General features: G+C 38.0%; 1 protein-coding gene across 1 annotated transcript in view; it reads left to right on the top strand.

The window, feature by feature from the left end:
• Window positions 1-306: 306 nt before the first annotated feature.
• The window catches only part of LOC129577309 (calcium-dependent secretion activator), a gene marked incomplete in the record, with an annotated part of 26,844 nt that continues 8,883 nt past the window's right edge, over window positions 307-18,267 (top strand). Inside the window, 12 exon segments of the mRNA XM_055464099.1 lie at window positions 307-495; window positions 10,616-11,474; window positions 11,758-11,887; window positions 12,071-12,386; window positions 12,705-13,184; window positions 13,299-13,530; window positions 13,706-13,971; window positions 14,074-14,449; window positions 14,557-14,839; window positions 14,970-15,606; window positions 15,829-16,016; window positions 16,226-16,338. Coding sequence (XP_055320074.1) covers window positions 11,424-11,474; window positions 11,758-11,887; window positions 12,071-12,386; window positions 12,705-13,184; window positions 13,299-13,530; window positions 13,706-13,971; window positions 14,074-14,449; window positions 14,557-14,839; window positions 14,970-15,606; window positions 15,829-16,016; window positions 16,226-16,338 — 3,072 coding nt within the window.

Below are 18,267 nucleotides of genomic sequence, written 5' to 3'. Positions count from 1 at the left end.
TTACATGAAACTTTTTTTGCGATTTTCTTTTGCACCAAAAGTAATAAAATATTTATTACAATCTTATTACTGTAATAAGTAGGTAATAAAGTAATAAGAATTACATTTTTTTACTTCTATATGGTATGCATGGAAAAGCACACGCAAAGTCGATGCTTTTTCCATTTGTAAATGTAAAAAATACAAACACACACACACACACACACATGCACACACGTCGTTGTCGTCGTCGTCGTCGTGGAGAAATGTTTCAAAGTGGAAAAATATACGTTGTTTTCGATGTTTGTCAGTCAGTCATAGGAATAATGTTGGTTTGATAAGAACGCGCCTTCAACTGAGCCACACTCTCTTTCATATACACGTTAACACATTTCATTAATTAAATAAGAGCGTTTGTTATATAGAATTTATATTGCGATAAAACTTAAACAACAACCACAAGAAGAAGGAAAAAGAAAACAAGCCCGAAACTAGGCAAAGTGGAGAAAGGTGTGTGTATGTGAAAATAATTGAACTAACAACCAAAGAAAAGAAAAAGAAAAGTAACAACAACATCAAGAGCATATTAAAATAAAAAAGTGTTTGAACAAACGTTGAAGTGAATGAAAACGAATCTATATAGAAAGTATACATATATCATAGATTGTTTGACGAAAACGTTACCGACATTTCGATATACCCCAAAAACAGACAGAGAGCGAGAGAGAGAGAGAGAGAGAGAGAGAAAGAGAAAAACAACACACTGTAAATAATATTTGTATGTTGGTTCCCGTTAGGTAATTTTCCGTTTCGAACCGACAGCAAAACGGCACACAGCACCAAATGAATAAGAAGAAGAAGTAGTAGTATTAGTAGACAAACGAAAGAAAAAAAACGAATGAAAAATATCACAACAGAAGAATTTAGTACACAGTACCAAATGAAAAATACGAGAAGAAAATGATAGAGAAATGAAAATTGCTTACTTTGCGAGAAAAAAAGAGAGCACAAAATACTAGTACACAGCGCGAATAAACAAAAACATACATGAACAATGGGAAAATTCAATTCAATTCGATGCCATGTCGCGCATTTGGAAATATGAATGCAGGGCGAATTCGCCGAGCTCAAGTGAAACATTTGGAGAGAGAGAAAAAGAAAAAAAATGTTTTTAAATTGAATTAAGTGTTTACATGCAAAGGGATTTCAATTTCACCCCAAGGCAATGAATAAGCCCGAGCAGAAAAAGTACAGAGAGAGGGAGAGAGAGAGATAGAGACAGAGAGAGAGAAAGAGAGAGAGAGAGAGAGAGAGAGAGAGAAAGAGCGAAAAAGCACAAGAAATTGGTAAATTATTTGCTTTGTTCACGTCACGAATTGGAATTGAGTCATAAATTCACCAAAGAACATTGGTTGAATGCGAAAAAGAAAGCGCCACACACGCAGAATTTTAGTAGCCTTTTTTTCAACTAATCCCCCTTCTAAAACTCACCATCGAAAGCACACGATATATTTTCAAAACAAGAGCACTGTGCATCAGTCAATGTGATGAATTGAAATGACCGTCGCAACATTACCAGCGAAAAGAGAACAACATCAGCAAGGAGAAGAAATACCAAATAGAATGTATGAAATATCTTTGACGGTAACCAAAAAGTTAAAAGCCCATTCAAATGAAAATATAAACGAATTATCATCGTGGACGACGTCTTCGTCGTCGTCATCGTCAGCAACAGTAGCAGCATGAATTAATAAGTGCATTAGTTTTAAATTAAAAACGGAAATGAAATGGCGAAATGTGGTACAGAGTAAAGTCATTTTGTGGGACATGAAAAGAGCAAGAAAAAATGTAGAAACGGGAGATTGATCAATTATTGAAGAGAGTGTGTCATAAATGCAAGAGAAAAAAAAAACGAAAACGAACAGAAATGCCAAGGCAAATCGAATCAATTTGGTGAAAATTTGCAAATAAATGTTGCGGACTGATTTTATCCAGTGAATATGGAAAAAAAATTACCACTATAAATAACATTCCAAAGTGTCGTTTAGCCTTCGAAATAAAGCGTGAGCCTGCAAAAGGCTTGCAAAGCATACGATATTTCGCTTACGAGGGGCGTTTGTGTGTGACAGAAAGAAAGAGACAGACCGAGAGAGAGAGAATAACTTTCAACTATGGATTTATACACATTTGTGGTCTTTTGCATTTCGTTTTTTATTTTTGCTTTTACATTTTACTCCGTTGTTGTGTGTTTTTCTCTCTCGTCTTCGTCGCTTTTTCGTTGAATACATTTTCTCACGTCGCTATTTTTGTAAAACCGAATGACGAAAATAATGCTACTGCTGCTGTTACTGTTACTGTTGCTGTTGAGTAGAGTAATTTGTCCGAAGGTTGGCGAGTTGCTGTTGCTGCTGTTGCTGTTGTTGTTCATGTGTAGTATATTACGGGAAAATCGAAGTCATCAATGAATGTGAAAAAAAGACATGAGGGTGCAAATTGATATCAAAAAAGACGATACGAAAAGAGAGCAACGAAAAAATAGCGCTTTTTTCCGCTCACATTCTCATTTCATTGGAAGCTCTGCGATTGCCAGTGTAAATTCGAAAATCACACATTTATATACAAGACTATGTGTACGTTTGTTGGCCGATGAAGATTGCCTTTTCCTTTCGTTTTATTTCGATTCATAAAAATTTGCAGCCCGAAACCACCCCATGTCAATATTCGATTCGAATGTAGTACACACAAGTGATTTGCTTCAGGTTGAAAACGGGAAAAGGAAACGAATGGAAAAAAAGAGAACGAACTGAAATTGTTGATGAATTGATCGATTTATTTCTTCGATTGAATTGGATGACAAACGACTAGTCATAAGCGGCGTAAGCTCTTTCATTCTTTCTTCGTTTCAATTTTCATCGTTTTCGTTTGCTCGCTCGCTTTTACCTTCAAATTACTTATCTTATGAATGTCACACGTATCGTAACTGGAATATCCCATGGAGCAAACGAACGAAACGTACAGAAAATAAAAATGAATATTGCTCAAACTCGAAAGTTTATCCGAAATTCATTTGGATGTTTGCACCGTATGATTTTCTCAATAAATATCCCCTTTTGTTCCAGAGACACTCTCGCTCCGTCTCACACTCACCATTCGCCCATTCACACACAGTACATTTTTCCATTTCCATAAATGAAATGCGAACTGTCAATAATATGAGTGTTTCTTTTTTATTTCGGTCCACGAATTGTGTGTGTATGTGCGCGCGCGGAAAGTTGTCAACAATTGAATGAAGGTTGAATAAAGCATTTATCACATTTTTTTCTGTCTCAGTCTCTCTCTCTCTCTCTGTCTGTCTGTCTCTCTCACTTCTTTGCCATTCGTTCGTCAACGACAACGACGACGACGACGACGGAAAAAAGACGACAACATTGTCGTTGTCGTGCAAGTGAATGTGTATACACAATGTGCGACATTGATTAAATCACATAAAGCTACGTTCAAAGCTCGCACACGGAACGGTTATTTCATTGTGATTGCGCTATTTGAGTTGATGGTTGAGGCCGAATGGAAATGCTCTGCTCGACCGAGAATCGCATTGAAAAAAATGTTAATTTTAGTGCACGATCTGAGGACAACGAACGAGTGGTATTCTATGAAAAATTCATTGGAAGCAACAAAAAAAACAACAACCAACGAAAATGAAAACGAAAAACAACATTGAAATTCAAAATTGAACATATCGAATTTGGTGCCCATGAGTGGAAATATTCGAATTGCAGTCAAACTGTCAAGTTCCCTGCCGAGTCATCCACAAAACAACAACAACGGTTGCTGTCTTGATCGTTTGATTTGTATGTGTCGCACGGAGGGCGAACAAAGTATCGTTTGTGCAAAACCAATGTGTGTATGCGTGTGTTGCTGTGCCTATCTGCCGATCTATGTGTGTGTACGAGTTCGAGTGAGTGTGTGTTTCAACGAGTTTGTGCGAATGCAAATGTGTATGCAGGTCAAAAGCAATTTAGCAATGATTATGGTGTCATTTTACTGTGCTTTTGGCAGTAAATGGATTCGAGAATTGGTCCTAGACCAATGGAGAAAATGACGTGTGCGATTGGTATGCCAAAAATTTGCTGCTTTTTTTTTCGCTTATTCGCCCTACATCCGATTGATACGATATGTCATTCATAAATTATTTACACGCCAAATTCGTGTCCAGCAAATGATTGAAGTCGTAATTGAAGCGCTCGAGCACAATAATCCTCCATTTTTTTATGAACATGAAATTGAAATGATTTTTTAATTTTCAATTTTTTTTCTCGCTCATGCTACGGCTAGTGTGTGTGTGTGTGTGTGGATTGTCTTAGATTGATGTTTCACACACACCTATCGACCGAGTATGCACAGGCGCAATTTATTTCTTTTGTTGTTGTTGTTGTTGTTGCTACTGCTGCTGTTGATTCATCTTCCTAATCCTGCCATTCGGCCCATTCACTCGAATACTCGGAGCGAAAGCAACAACAACAACAGCCACAATAATAATATGAAGAAGGAAAAAAAGCAGCAATTCCACACATCATTTCAATGGATGGCCACTAATGATAGTTTCATGTCTCTCATTTTCATTTAACTTGAAGTGTTGCGCGCTCATTGTGCTGTTCATTGGTTTGCCCGTTTGTTCATTCGGTCTGAAATGCGACACATGATGGAGATGAAATGAAAACGAAATTGACAGAAAGCCACCATGGGGCCAAACACATATAGCGAAAGCATGTAGCCGACACACAGTTCTCGACATTCCGTACTCGTTTTTTTCTGTGTTCTGTTTTCTGAACAGAGACATTTGCTACTTAAAATTTGTCTCATTCTCAATTTAGTGAAAGCGTGAGCGAAAGAGACAGAAAGATATAAATATACATAAACATATAGACACACACGGTCGAAATGCATTGGGACAATTTAAAAGGGAAAAACGCATGTGTGCGGAAAAACCACCACAAATGCGATAATCAACACACCAACACATACGGACAAACAAACACTCACACACATACACATGGGGAGCAAGCGACACGCGACAACCCATCTGACGTACACGCATTCGACCCGAGACGAGCGCAACATTGATATGTCAACTCACTACACAATGTAAGCGCGCAAGTGTTCAATCCACAAACAGTGGGCTGTCTAGTGTGTGTTGTACCGTGTATGGGGAAATTTGTGTGTTTTTCTTTTTCTTCTATACCATTTAAATGAATTAGATTAGGTTTTTGCTCGTTCCTCTTTTTTTCGCTCTCTCTCTCTCTCTCTCTGTCTTCGACAAAAAAATTTCGTCAACGTTGTACGGTTTCATTTGGAACCCTTTTGATTGGCACATTCAAAAATAATGAATCAGCCAAGCGATAGCGAAAAAAAGGTGCAAAATCTCTGCATCGTACATTCGAGCAAATCGTGTGTACGAGTGTCATTCTTTCGTCACGAATGTAACGGTAGAAAATTTGATATTTCATCAAATTTCCTGTTATTATTTGCGCGCGCGGTTTTTCTATTTCAATGCATTCACAATTTCCATACACATTGGCCCGCACTCAGCGCCATGTTACACATTTTGATTTTAATTATGCCAATATCCACCATGCGAATGCAATTACAATTCAAACCTATAATCACAACGACCGCTTCCATGATTCCGCTGGCCTATATGCCCTCTCTCCCTCTCTTGTTTTCGTTCTCTGGGCGACTAAACGCATTTGCTTAAAACAATTTACATGTTTTCAATTCATTTAATTTTATTTTAATTTCTCGCTTGTTTAAATTTTTAACGCGAGTCGCTACCATGCCATGGAAAGATTGAGCGTAGGATCGAGCGAGTGAGCAACCGAATGAATGGGCCATCGCTTGACCTCAGCAAAGCGCACAAACAAGCGACGAACAACCCAGCTACCACATACACCACCCGATGGCTTACACACTTTGCCCCATCACATCATCGTTTATTTCAATATAATAATGAATTAATAGAGTGTATCCTGTTGCCAATGTGCAGCACATTGACTCTCAATCCAACACTAAATTTAAATAGGAAGAGAGAGAGAGAGAGAGAGAGAGAGAGAGAGAGAGAGAGAGAGAAAACAATACATGTAATAGGAATGGCTGCGAGAATTGACTGCAGCACACGCAACGAGGGAAAAAAGAGCTCAATCGTTCACTTGTTATGCATATCTTATGGCTTATTGTTCTCTCATTGTTGCCTGTTGTGTTTTTCTCTGCTCTCTTGTATGTAGGCGATTGGCAATGGACGAGCGCTCGCGAGACCACCTTTTGCGTGTGACCATATGCAAATCGTCTATAATCGTACAATGATTCGAAATGCTTCGCCGAATTTTCCGAGAATGAACAAATGTTGAGACACAAACCGTGAAAGTGAGAGAGAAAGGGCGAGAAAAAAAGAACCCAGAACCGATTCACAAAATCGTGTGTAAGCGGATAAAAATTAAATGCAACGGTTTTCATTTGCTTCGAATAAATCAGATTAATAAATTCATTAGATTGCAACAAGACTTTGGTTGCACGGAATTTAAATCATGATGAATTCATGCGCTCGCATGCTTGCTCGCTTGTGCGCTGAAATGTTCTCCCCGGTAATCGCATTTATAAATCTACAATTGCAAGCAATGGCACGCTTGCACCAATAAAAATGTTGTTAAATTGTTTTAAACGGAACGAAAGCTTCAACGACTTACAATGACAACCAATTTAGAACGTTGAATTGAATTCGCTCAATTCAACAACAACAACAACAACAGCAACAACCGAAAAAAGACATTCGTTCTTCCAAAGTTCGAATCATCACAAGCACGTTTTTACTGCAGAGTAGTCCGCATTTTACGAATTCACTCCGCAATTTCGATCGTAAATGTTGTTCATTCCGTGTAAGCTTTTGTGCGCTTGTAAAATTGTCGCTACAAATAACTATCTCTGTCGGTTCGGGGTGGTTGGCATCGATGGAAAATGATTAGTTTTCCTGAATGCTTTTCTATCTATCTATATTAAAGTGGAGAGCATCATTGAAGCGGCTACAAGCATTTTAATTAAATTATCAATATCAAAGCGATACTTTGAAAGCAGTTTTTTTTTCGCGGAGCATTTCACAAGATATACATATATAGACACAGGCGGGTGCGTAGAGAATGAGAGAAAATGTATTTGCCGCCCGAAATTGATTTAAATTCAAGCCACTCATGCAAAAAGCATAAATACCTTTGATTTTGGTCGTTTTTCGCGTGGGATAGAGGGAGAGTTTAATTCGATTGCGTTGACATTATTAAGAAGCAATTTTCCTAGCTGGGTGGCTGTGTCTTGCTGGCTGACAGTTTCTGGCTCGCCCGAGGATTATCACATATATTTCGGATTTTGCCTCCATTTCATCGCATAACTCGATGATGATGATGATGGCACAAGGTTTTTCGCTTTATTCGCAAAAATAATTCTCTCGATTTTTTTCTCTCTCTCTCTCTCTCTTGCGTAAGAATGTTCGAAATCACACCGTGAATGAGGGATTAAGATATCATGTCTGAAAATAAAAGAGAGCTAGAGACACTGTTCGGTTGAAACATGAAAATGTGAATATTATGCAAAGTGTTTTCATTCCATTTTTTTATTTCTCATTTTCGTTATACACTTTTTTTGATTTTGTTTTCTCTGTTCATTTCCATTTCGGATCTGGTTCCATTCGACGGGTGGAAGCAATTCCGTATTTCTGTACTGAAACTATAGAAATGTATGTTCATCATTCTGGCCCTCTACAACTGTTTTTGAGAACTAACATCGGCTTTTTTTTGAGTAATACGTTCTTTCATTTGTTTGGCTATAATTTCTATTATATTCGATTTGGTGACCGCTATGCGATTTTTACGTTTAAATAAGTTATTTAAAATAAATCTGAATACATTTGAAATTTGCTGCCCCTTTTATAACTCATTGATTTCAGTCCTGAAAATCAGTTAATTTTCACTAGTTGCTATCTTGTTTTGTAAACAATGTGTACAACATGAACTGTCAATGGCTGTCAAGTGTCGTGTATTGAATATGACAGAATGCTTCAAAATCAAGTCGATAGAGGGCCAGAAGTTCGAACTGTCGCTTCCACCCGTCGGTTCCATTCTGACGAATCTCCGTTCATCAAGGGAGTAATACGGAAAATATGTAGAATAATTCGTTTTTTTTGTCCCTTCGTTTCTCCAACACAAATGACCAAACTGTGACACGACGATGACGACGACGACGACAGTGAAGCACAGTGAAAACACGCACACACACACATTGACAAAAAGTAAAAATTAATGGAATGTTCAAATAATAATTAATGAATGTGCCCTGTCTGTTTTGCTTATTCCTAACTTTTTTTCGGCTCGTTCGCTCACTCGCTCGCTTCCTCGCCACTTTTCTCCGTTCTCTGGCTCTTTGTTTCTGTTTCCTGTAAAGCTGGTCGCTCATTCAATTGCTCCTTTAACATTTCGGTGGATTTCGTTTTGGGTGACGATGATTCGGAAGTGAATTAATCGAATATTCTTCCGCGAGCAGTTTGTGTGTGTTGCTGCTGTCCGCACCGACGTGTACAAATCCACATGCACGTGCATTATGTAACGAAAGAGCGAGAGAGAGAGAGAACGAGCAAATGTAAAAGCATGAAATACGTATACTGTATATGTATTTATATGAGGGTTTATTGGAGGTCGTCGTGTAATATTGTTTTTATTGACGATATAAAACATGGAATTATTTGCTTCCGTCGATTTTCGCAATTTTCTTTGACTAGTTTTCATTCTATCGCTGGTTCGTTGTTCACCTCACTCTCTCGTTCTCGTCTGTTTCGACTTTTTTCTTCGCTTTTTCTCCTTTCCCCGCTTATTCTCGTCCATTTTTATCGTCGACTCATAAGAAAGCATTTATCTTGAATGACATATTTGGTGTTTTAGTTTAGTGATAGCTGTGATTTTTATTCGTTCATTTTTTTTTCTCTCTTTGTGTGTACAGTTGTTCTTTTTCCTCTTTTTTCGTCCGTTCGGCTTTCATCTAGCTCACAGTTCATCTTTAGTTGCAACAAGGCAACACACAAACACTTTTTCACACACACAAAAGATGAACAATAACAATCAACCATGATACGAAATTGAAGCACGAACACAATTAAATCTTATGATAATGTGTTGCTTTCAACTTCCAACCCTCAACCTCCCAACCTCCCCTCGTACCAATGTTCATTCACTCGGTGCTGTTGCTGCTGCTGTTGCTCGCAGTCACTTGGCAATAGCAAATCAAATGACATGTATAAATTATGGCAACCGAAAAATTCGAATGAATGAATAAACGTGTACACGACTTACTTCTAATTATCGAAAAGCGATTGGTATAAAAATAAGTCGTTGCAAATTCGGCGAAACGATAATTTTATCGAAACGAATCGAATCGAATCGAATCGCACGACAGCCAATGCATTTCCATTGAGCAAACAAAATTATTTCGAATTTATGTTTTTGTGTGTATTGAATATATAGTGTATATATCCACCAACCACCATCCACCACACAGTTCGTATAAAATGGTGTGTATATATAGATAGATGAGGACGAATGATTTTAGCAAAGGCAGTGAACTGTAAAAAACAAGTGGGACTGAATTCCATTAAAACAAATAATTCAAAGAGCACAACGGAACGACAGAGAGCAAGGAGTGGGGAATAGAGAGAGAGAGAGAGAGAGAGAGAGAGAGAGAGAGAGAGACGGAGAGCTTCAATTCACTTCTAAGTAATATGATCACTTATGGGACTTTTATGGGCGAATAAAAAACATTCTTATCTTTTTAACGTGGTGCACGCATCAATTGCCAATCACAGTATGGTCCACTGATGTGCACTGCATCCGATTTCGAAGAGAAAAAAAATTGTGTCGTACATTCGATATATACTCTTTTGTCGTGATTGGTCGAAATAGAGTGTGAGATAGTGAAAAAGACAGACACACAGTGAGAGAAATAGAGAAAGAAGGAGTCAGCGAACGCGCATCGTGTGCGATTATTCGAAAATCGTACGCATTTCTCTGATTTCCAGTTCAAGTGACACCGAGAATTGAGAAGCGAAACTTGCTGTTTTTTTTCCACACTTATTTCAGACTAAATCGGAAAATACAATTTACTCGTCGTCCTTCAGTGAAACGAGCGCGCAACTTGAACACAAAATGAAAAGAAAAAAACGAAGAAGAAATCGGCAACTAGCAAAAATTATTGAAAATGCTTCGTTGGCTGAACAGCGAACAACGCAAAGTGGAATTAATTATAAATGTTTTCATCAAAAATCATTGTTGAGCGCTCGCACTACATACATACATTGTATATCCGGGGCCAGCATTGGTCAACGAATATTGCATTTTCTTATGAACAACGCTGAACTACTGTTTTATTTTATTTTTATTTGTTCTATTGTTGTTGTTGTTGTTTCTTAGGCCTTGTGTGCTGGCCACTTTGTTGAATTTGTACAATAAAATGTGCCAGAGCGAGAGAGAGAGAAAGAGAGAGAGAGGAAAATAAAATCAATAATAATGCAATCATTTTCATGTTCTTGTCTTTTGTCGATTTTCAGCAGCAACAGAAAAAAAAGAATAAAATCTACAACAGCAACAGCTACTATAATACTACAGTTTCAGAGCAAATCGAATGGATATAATGCAAACATGTTATATTTTTCTTACCATTTAAATTGTTTATATAGTCGTTTGCGTGTGTTTGTGTAGAGATTTTCCTTTTTTCGTGTACATTTTGAAGAAAGAGAGAGAAAAAAGGAAAGAATAGACGGGAAAAGTGCGAACAAACAGACAGAGTAGAAACGTGCTAGAAAAATTCAAAGAGAAAAAAAAAATAGGCGGCGTGAAGCACCACACGATAATATTTTAAATATATAGTATTGTAGTCGATACACAACTAGTAAATAACCAACGCCTATCAAAACCAAAAAAGCAATATATATTTTTTATTGAAAATATTTGTGTCATAAGTGAAAATCTAATTGAGGCGACCACGACTGCAAACGAAAAACTACCAGTGAGAAGAAAAATCGCATCGCAACACAGAGTAGAACCGAAGAAAATTATTGGCAAGAAGAATTGATCGAACCGCATCGAGAGAAACTATAAAACGCAACGCGGATTCCATGTGCTTGTGATTGAGTGGTGCGAACGACGACGAAAGAATTTCTGTGACAGGCACACACACACAGACCACGCTACGATAATAACGACGACAACGACGATCACGCACAGAGGAATTGGCTTGTGGTGGTGGTGTGTGTGTGGCTCCAATTCTTTTTTTTCGGTTTGTTTGTTCTTTTTGATTTGCAAATCGGCGCATACAAATTAGAATTGGCTGCTGTCAAATAAACACATTCCCTAGTCAAAATGATCGATCCAAGCTCAAGTGAAGAGGAAAGTGATGAAGAGCAAACCGGGGTAAGTAGTTTTCCAATTAAATGATTGGGCCGCGCCGAGAGCGTACGTGATTTTTGGCGAACAGAAAAAAAAATATTCGCTCTATCATTTATGACGTACGTACGTATGTGCGAGCACGTTCATTTAAAATGATAGACCGTAAAGAATTTATTCAAGTTGTCTGAATGCCAACAATCCAATATGCAATCGCATTAACCATGCCTGAACTTCGTGTGTGTGTCTATTTTGATGAAAACTAATCGACACCAACGAATTTCGCACATATTTTGCACACTCTCAACAGCATCATCATCATCATCATCGCCATCATCCAGCAAAGCATGCGGCTGGTGGTAGCGGAAGCAGTCATGGAACGATTGGTACATCATCGACAACTTTGGCTGGTGGAAACATTAGCAGCGCAAGCACGCTTAGTAAGTTTTTGTTGTTGGTTATTTTTTTTTCGTTCATTTTCTCTTCATCTCGGTCTATGTCCCTATTCCACCAACACAAACTCTCTCGCTCCTCTTGAGAGCGTCTACATCATTTGAATATGGCACATTCTTTGAATTATTTTTCACTCTCTCGTGTTTCCATATAAATTTTCGCATATTCAGGAAATAACTTTGGCGGTAGCACAAGTTCTGGAATTGGAATGCACGGCCATCACAATTCATCAGCATCTGATTACGGTAGTATTGGCGGTAGCTCAGGTCATGTTACACCGCAACATTTAGCTAGCAATCAGCAATCGCATACGAACCTAAGTATGGGACATCATCATGCAATGGGACCAGATGGCAGCGCAGCAGCGGGGAAACACGATGATAATAGAGATGTGTATCAACGGCCATACCAAAGTGCCTCTGGCAGCAGTGCCGACTATTCAACGGGTGGCGGTAATTTAGACGTAACGAATAAGAAAATGGCTAGGTAAGAGTGAATGTCATAAAATCAATTTTACCACCAATGCTCAGTCGTATTCATTTCACACTTTTACATGGCTTGCATTTAAAACCCACTTGAATTGACTTCTCTTTATTTCATTCGCTTTTCGCAATGACTCACGTAACACTTGAGTGACACTGGTCTTTGTGAAATTTTTTTAAACAAAATCAAAATTAATCGATCGCATTCATTTCATCAAATACCTTTTTTCCCGCCCGCCACCCACATCATTTAAAATAATATAATCCATTCCCATCAAAAACCACAACCACAAAACAAACCAACAAAAACATACCCATTTAGGAATCTATCGCCTTCTAGTATATCACAAGACAAAGTGAATCAGCAGTCAAGCGGATCATCACGTGTTAATTCCTTACCACGACCAACGTCACCGTCTCCGTCCGTTGTGAGCGAGAAAAATGAAGGCGAGATTCAAGAGCGGCAGGAACGCGAAGAAGAAGACCGAAAACGACGTATCCAACTGTATGTGTTTGTATCACGTTGCATAGCATATCCATTTAACGCCAAACAGCCGACCGACATGACGCGACGCCAAATTAAGATCACCAGACACCAGCTCGAAACAATCACATCGAGATTTATCGCCTTTCTGAAGGGTGACACACCAATCATGGCCGACGAAGCGTTTCAAAATGCCGTACAATCGTATCACGATGTGTTTCTTAAGTCCGAACGCGTTGTCAAAATGGTCGAATCGGGCGCTTGTTCACAGCATGATTTCCGCGAAGTGTTTCGAAATAATATCGAAAAACGTGTCAGGTAAATATTATTGCTGTTGTCGTCGTTGCCGTTTTTGTGCTATCAAAAATACCGATTGACGTCGTGTGACATTTATTTTTGGGTGACACTTTCCATGCATTTTTCACAAAACAGGTCCTTGCCAGAAATCGATGGTCTCAGCAAAGAAACGGTGCTAACATCATGGATGGCAAAATTCGATTGCATTCTGAAGGGAACAGGTGACGAAGACTCCAAACGACCGTCACGAATGCAACAACCACTCAATAGCGAACTCATTTTATCGAAAGATCAACTGTACGACATGTTTCAGCAGATTTTAGGCGTCAAAAAATTCGAACATCAAATCCTTTTCAATGCACTAATGGCAAGTATTTTTAGACCAACAGAAAAACAAACAACATTTTCTCTCAATTAATAATGCATCCGAATCATGTAATTCTTGTAATTACCAATGATCCCGAAGAATCTCATTTAAATTTAAAGGCACTCCAATGGTAATCGTCTTACGAAAAAAAAAATACCCGTCTATTTTTATACAGTTGGATTCAGCTGATGAACAAGCAGCGGCTATACGTCGTGAGCTCGATGGACGAATGCAACGTGTCGGTGAAATGGAAAAGAATCGAAAATTGATGCCGAAATTTGTTCTCAAAGAAATGGAGTCGCTGTACATTGAAGAGTTAAAAGCATCGATTAACTTGTTGATGGCCAACTTAGAATCGTTACCGGTTTCAAAGGGATCATTAGATTCGAAATTCGGCATGCAAAAGCTCAAGCGCTACAATCACAGTACACCATCGTTTCTGTAAGTTGAATCAAAGCAAATCAACACACACATAGAGAGAAAGTTCATGGTAAACTGATGCCGAACCGCTTTTTGTTGCTTTCTTTCCCTGTTATTTCGTAGAAAAATGATTCTAAGGTCACAAGGTTCATTGGCACGTGACGGTGATTCGACGGATGGTGACCAAAATACACTCACAAAAATGGATGTCGTGCTAACATTTCAGCTGGAAGTGGTGGTCATGGAAGTGAAAGGCTTGAAATCGCTAGCACCAAATCGAATTGTTTACTGCACCATGGAAGTAGAAAATGGCGAAAAGCTGCAAACTGATCAGGCTGAAGCATCCAAACCAATGTGGGACACACAAGGTGATTTTACGACAACACATCCGTTGCCTGTCGTTAAAGTGAAACTGTATACGGAAAATCCGGGCATGCTTGCGCTCGAAGATAAAGAAATTGGCAAAATTGCTCTACGACCAACGCCACTCTCATCAAAAGTAAGCGAAACTTTTCGTGTTTCCTTCATGAAATCATGATAATTTGAGGGGAAAAAATTGAATGTTTCTAATAAACCCAAAAAACGAAAAATTGTGATTCGTTGCAGGCACCCGAATGGCATCGACTGACTGTTGTTAAAAATCACCCGGACCAAGATCTACGTATAAAGATTGCGTGTCGCATGGACAAACCGTTGAATATGAAGCACTGCGGTCATTTATATGCGATAGGCAAATCGGTGTGGAAGAAATGGAAAAAGCGATACTTTGTACTCGTTCAAGTGTCACAGTACACATTTGCCATGTGCAGTTATAAAGAGAAGAAGTCTGAACCGTCGGAAATGACAAGTATGGATGGTTTTACGGTGGATTACATTGAACCAGCCAGCGGTAAATCCGATTTGCATAATTTCTGCTGCATCGAAATGACATCATACAGAGGAAGCGAGCTCAATTGGTTCATTTCTATTCTGTTTTATTTTTCTCTTCATTTCTTTTTCGTTGTTTTCTTTTTCTGTAGCCAATCTAATGGTTGGAATGGACTTGGAGGGTGGCCGATATTTCTTCAATGCGGTGCGCGGCGATGGCGATAGCATTTTATTTGCATGTGATGACGAAAATGAGTGCAGCCTATGGGTGATGGCAATGTACCGTGCAACGGGACAATCGCTCAAACCAACACCACCGTTGACTCAGGACAAAAACTCAACCATATCGAAAATTCAAGGTGACGCAGACAAAGCACGCAAACACGGCATGGAAGACTTTATCAGCGCCGATCCATGCACATTTGATCATGGGAATCTGTTTCGCATTCTGCAAAATCTCACATTGGATTATCGATTGAACGATCCGTATGCATCGTTGGGTTGGTTTAGTCCTGGTCAACTGTTTGTGCTCGACGAATACTGTGCTCGATACGGGGTGCGAGGCTGTTATCGACATTTGTGCTACTTGGCTGATCTCCTCGATCGTGCCGAAAAGCACATAATGATCGATCCAACGCTAATACACTATTCATTTGCCTTCTGTGCCAGTCACGTTCATGGTAATCGTCCAGATGGTGTCGGCAGCATAACACACGAAGAAAAAGAACGCTTCCAAAAGATCAAAGAACGTTTACGCGTTCTACTTGAGTATCAGATCACCAATTTTAGGTACACATGCCTCGCATATTTCTCTCAGTTTAAGTAAATAGCGCTGCTCCTATGAACAGTAAATTCATACATTTACGAAGGATTTTCGCAATGAAAGCGTTTGGAAAACAAAACTTTATTATCTACTAGTATCATAATAATTATTTACGTCTAATCGAATTCAAAGTCTAAGATCGATTTCGAAAAAAAATCTATAAATTCAAATCAAACATGTGATTTCAGGTACTGTTTTCCATTTGGTCGGCCCGAGGGTTCGTTGAAAGCCACACTATCACTGTTAGAACGTGTTCTGATGAAAGACATTGTGACACCGGTACCGCCAGAAGAAGTGCGTTCTATGATTAAAAAGAGCTTAGAGACTGCTGCATTAGTTAACTACACACGGCTATCGTCCGAAGCAAAAATCGAAGGTACGTTTCCGTCGGCTAAAGCTCAATTTTCATCATTTCATACATTCACTCGTTGAAGCAAGTGAAAGAAAGATAAGAAAGAAAACTTGGAAAAATTATATCTTATTCGAGATTTATGACTCTTTATCACTATCTCTTTCTCTGTGTATGTGTCTCTTTCTCGTTCTCTGCTTATTCCAATCGGTGCCACTTACTTTGGGAATTTGTAGAAGATTTACGCGGCGATGTCATTGTGCCACCTTCGAAGAAACTTGAAGACTTAATCCATTTGACGGAGCTCTGCGTTGATCTATTGCAACAAAATGAAGAGCATTATGCTGAGGTAAGTACAAACGGAATCGTCCTTCATTTGTTTATCTCACACATCCGAACAAACATGAAATCAGCACTAATTTTTGTTTTTGTATTAGTTTGAAATGTATATCAATTGAGGAGACAGTTTTTGTTTGTTTGTTTTTATTATGTCAGAGAAAGGTATTCGAATATGTTATTATATTGACCGTTCGTTTTGTCTTTGTGACTACCTAAGTACATTGCCTGAAATCAGTATGTGGTAAACAAAAGTGCTCTTTGTTTTCCGTTCTCATACCATAATTTTGATCGTACATCAAATCCTTGCGTTTTCAATCGCGACAAAATGATCAAAACAAATCTATTTCTTCTCTTTCCTTCTATCTTTCTGTTTCGGTAAAATCCCGTTGACTTCTATATATATATATAAGACGACAAGAGTTCTATCGGTTGCATTATTATCAAATGAAGCAAAATAATAATAATATGTATCCATTTATTGTTTTATCTCTCTGTGTCTCACACACCGTTCCTGTTTTATTTTCATTAAATTTTCTTTTCAATCAGTTGTTGTGAGTATCTTGCGTCTTCTCTAAATGTGTTTGCTCTGATAATGAAAAAAAACATCAATAAATCGGTGTGCAAAATGTGTGCATCCTTGATCATTATTCGTTCTCTCTTTCAACGTTTTTTTTTTAAATGGAAAGAAACCAAAACTCTTCATTTCCTTTATTTGATTCGAACATTCAGCAAAATATGAAGCAGTGTGTACGTTTATTGCGTTATCTATTTGTCTAAATGTTTGTTTCGTTTCCTTTTCAATTTATGTATACCTTACACCCACCAAAAAAATAAATAAACGACTTATTGCTACTATTTTACAATGGCAGCCGTGTGACAAATATCAAGTGAGTGAAACGGGCGAAATGATAACGAATCCATGTGCGAGCACGCATCGCACATCGAAAACTGTTGATTCAGACAGCAGAGAGATTCGATTGCGCTTGTTGAATGTACACACTTGACATTTCGCACCGGACGCCAATGTGTCTGTGCATATTGACTTTTTGCATAAAACTGACTGAACTGAAACTAAATGTTGTTGTCGTGTTTCGATGTTTTGATTGCAGTAAATTTATCCAAAAAAAAAAATTAATTAAACTATCCTATTTTACATAAACACTATTACTGAATATTTGTAAAGTCAATCGAATTATTATATTCTAAATATTATCTGTGCCAACATTTATACCGAAAACTTTTTCCTGTAATATACATTATATATTGGACATTTTTTTATAATTTAAAAAAAAACAAGCAGAACAAATGAACAAAAATAGAACACAATCACACGACCATGGACGTTATCAAGCGCGCACCGCAAACCAGTGCCAAAATATCAAGAAAGAAAGAAAAACAACTGGAACTACACTCAAAATATACTGAAAATACTCATGAAACACATTTGACTGTTGGTTTTTCTCTGTTGATGGTTTTATGCCATTTCAAGCGTTCCATTGATTCAAAAGTCGTGCGAAAATAGTCAAACAAACACGTGGCGTCCATGGCAAATAATTGCACTTTCAATCAAACGGAAACTGCCAAACTGACGACGACAGTTTATTTCAATTTTCCATACGAGAATCGATTTTAAAATAATGAGATTCCAATTCCAATATCTCTCTCTCTCTCTCTCTCTTTCTCTATTTCGAAATACTTATTACTTTGAATATAGCTGTGCCATATTCGTATCTTAATAACCATCCTAATAATTTTGAGAAATTATTGAGATCCGATCATAATACCGATAAATCTTAATAACGCTATCAACTTTTTATCAGGTTATTAACTATATTCAAATAATAACGTTACCGGATGAATCTTAATAATATCGTTTGGAAGTTATCAAGATCGAATCCTGATAATTTATCAACATTCAATCTTAATAATCATCAAGTTC

Source organism: Sitodiplosis mosellana, unplaced genomic scaffold (assembly GCF_009176505.1).
Source record: "Sitodiplosis mosellana isolate CC-2019 unplaced genomic scaffold, AAFC_SMos_1.0 Smas_scaffold_6197, whole genome shotgun sequence".
Taxonomy (NCBI): Eukaryota; Metazoa; Arthropoda; class Insecta; order Diptera; family Cecidomyiidae; genus Sitodiplosis; species Sitodiplosis mosellana.
Note: the sequence above shows the minus strand (reverse complement) of the source record. Positions and strands in the feature narration are given on the sequence as shown.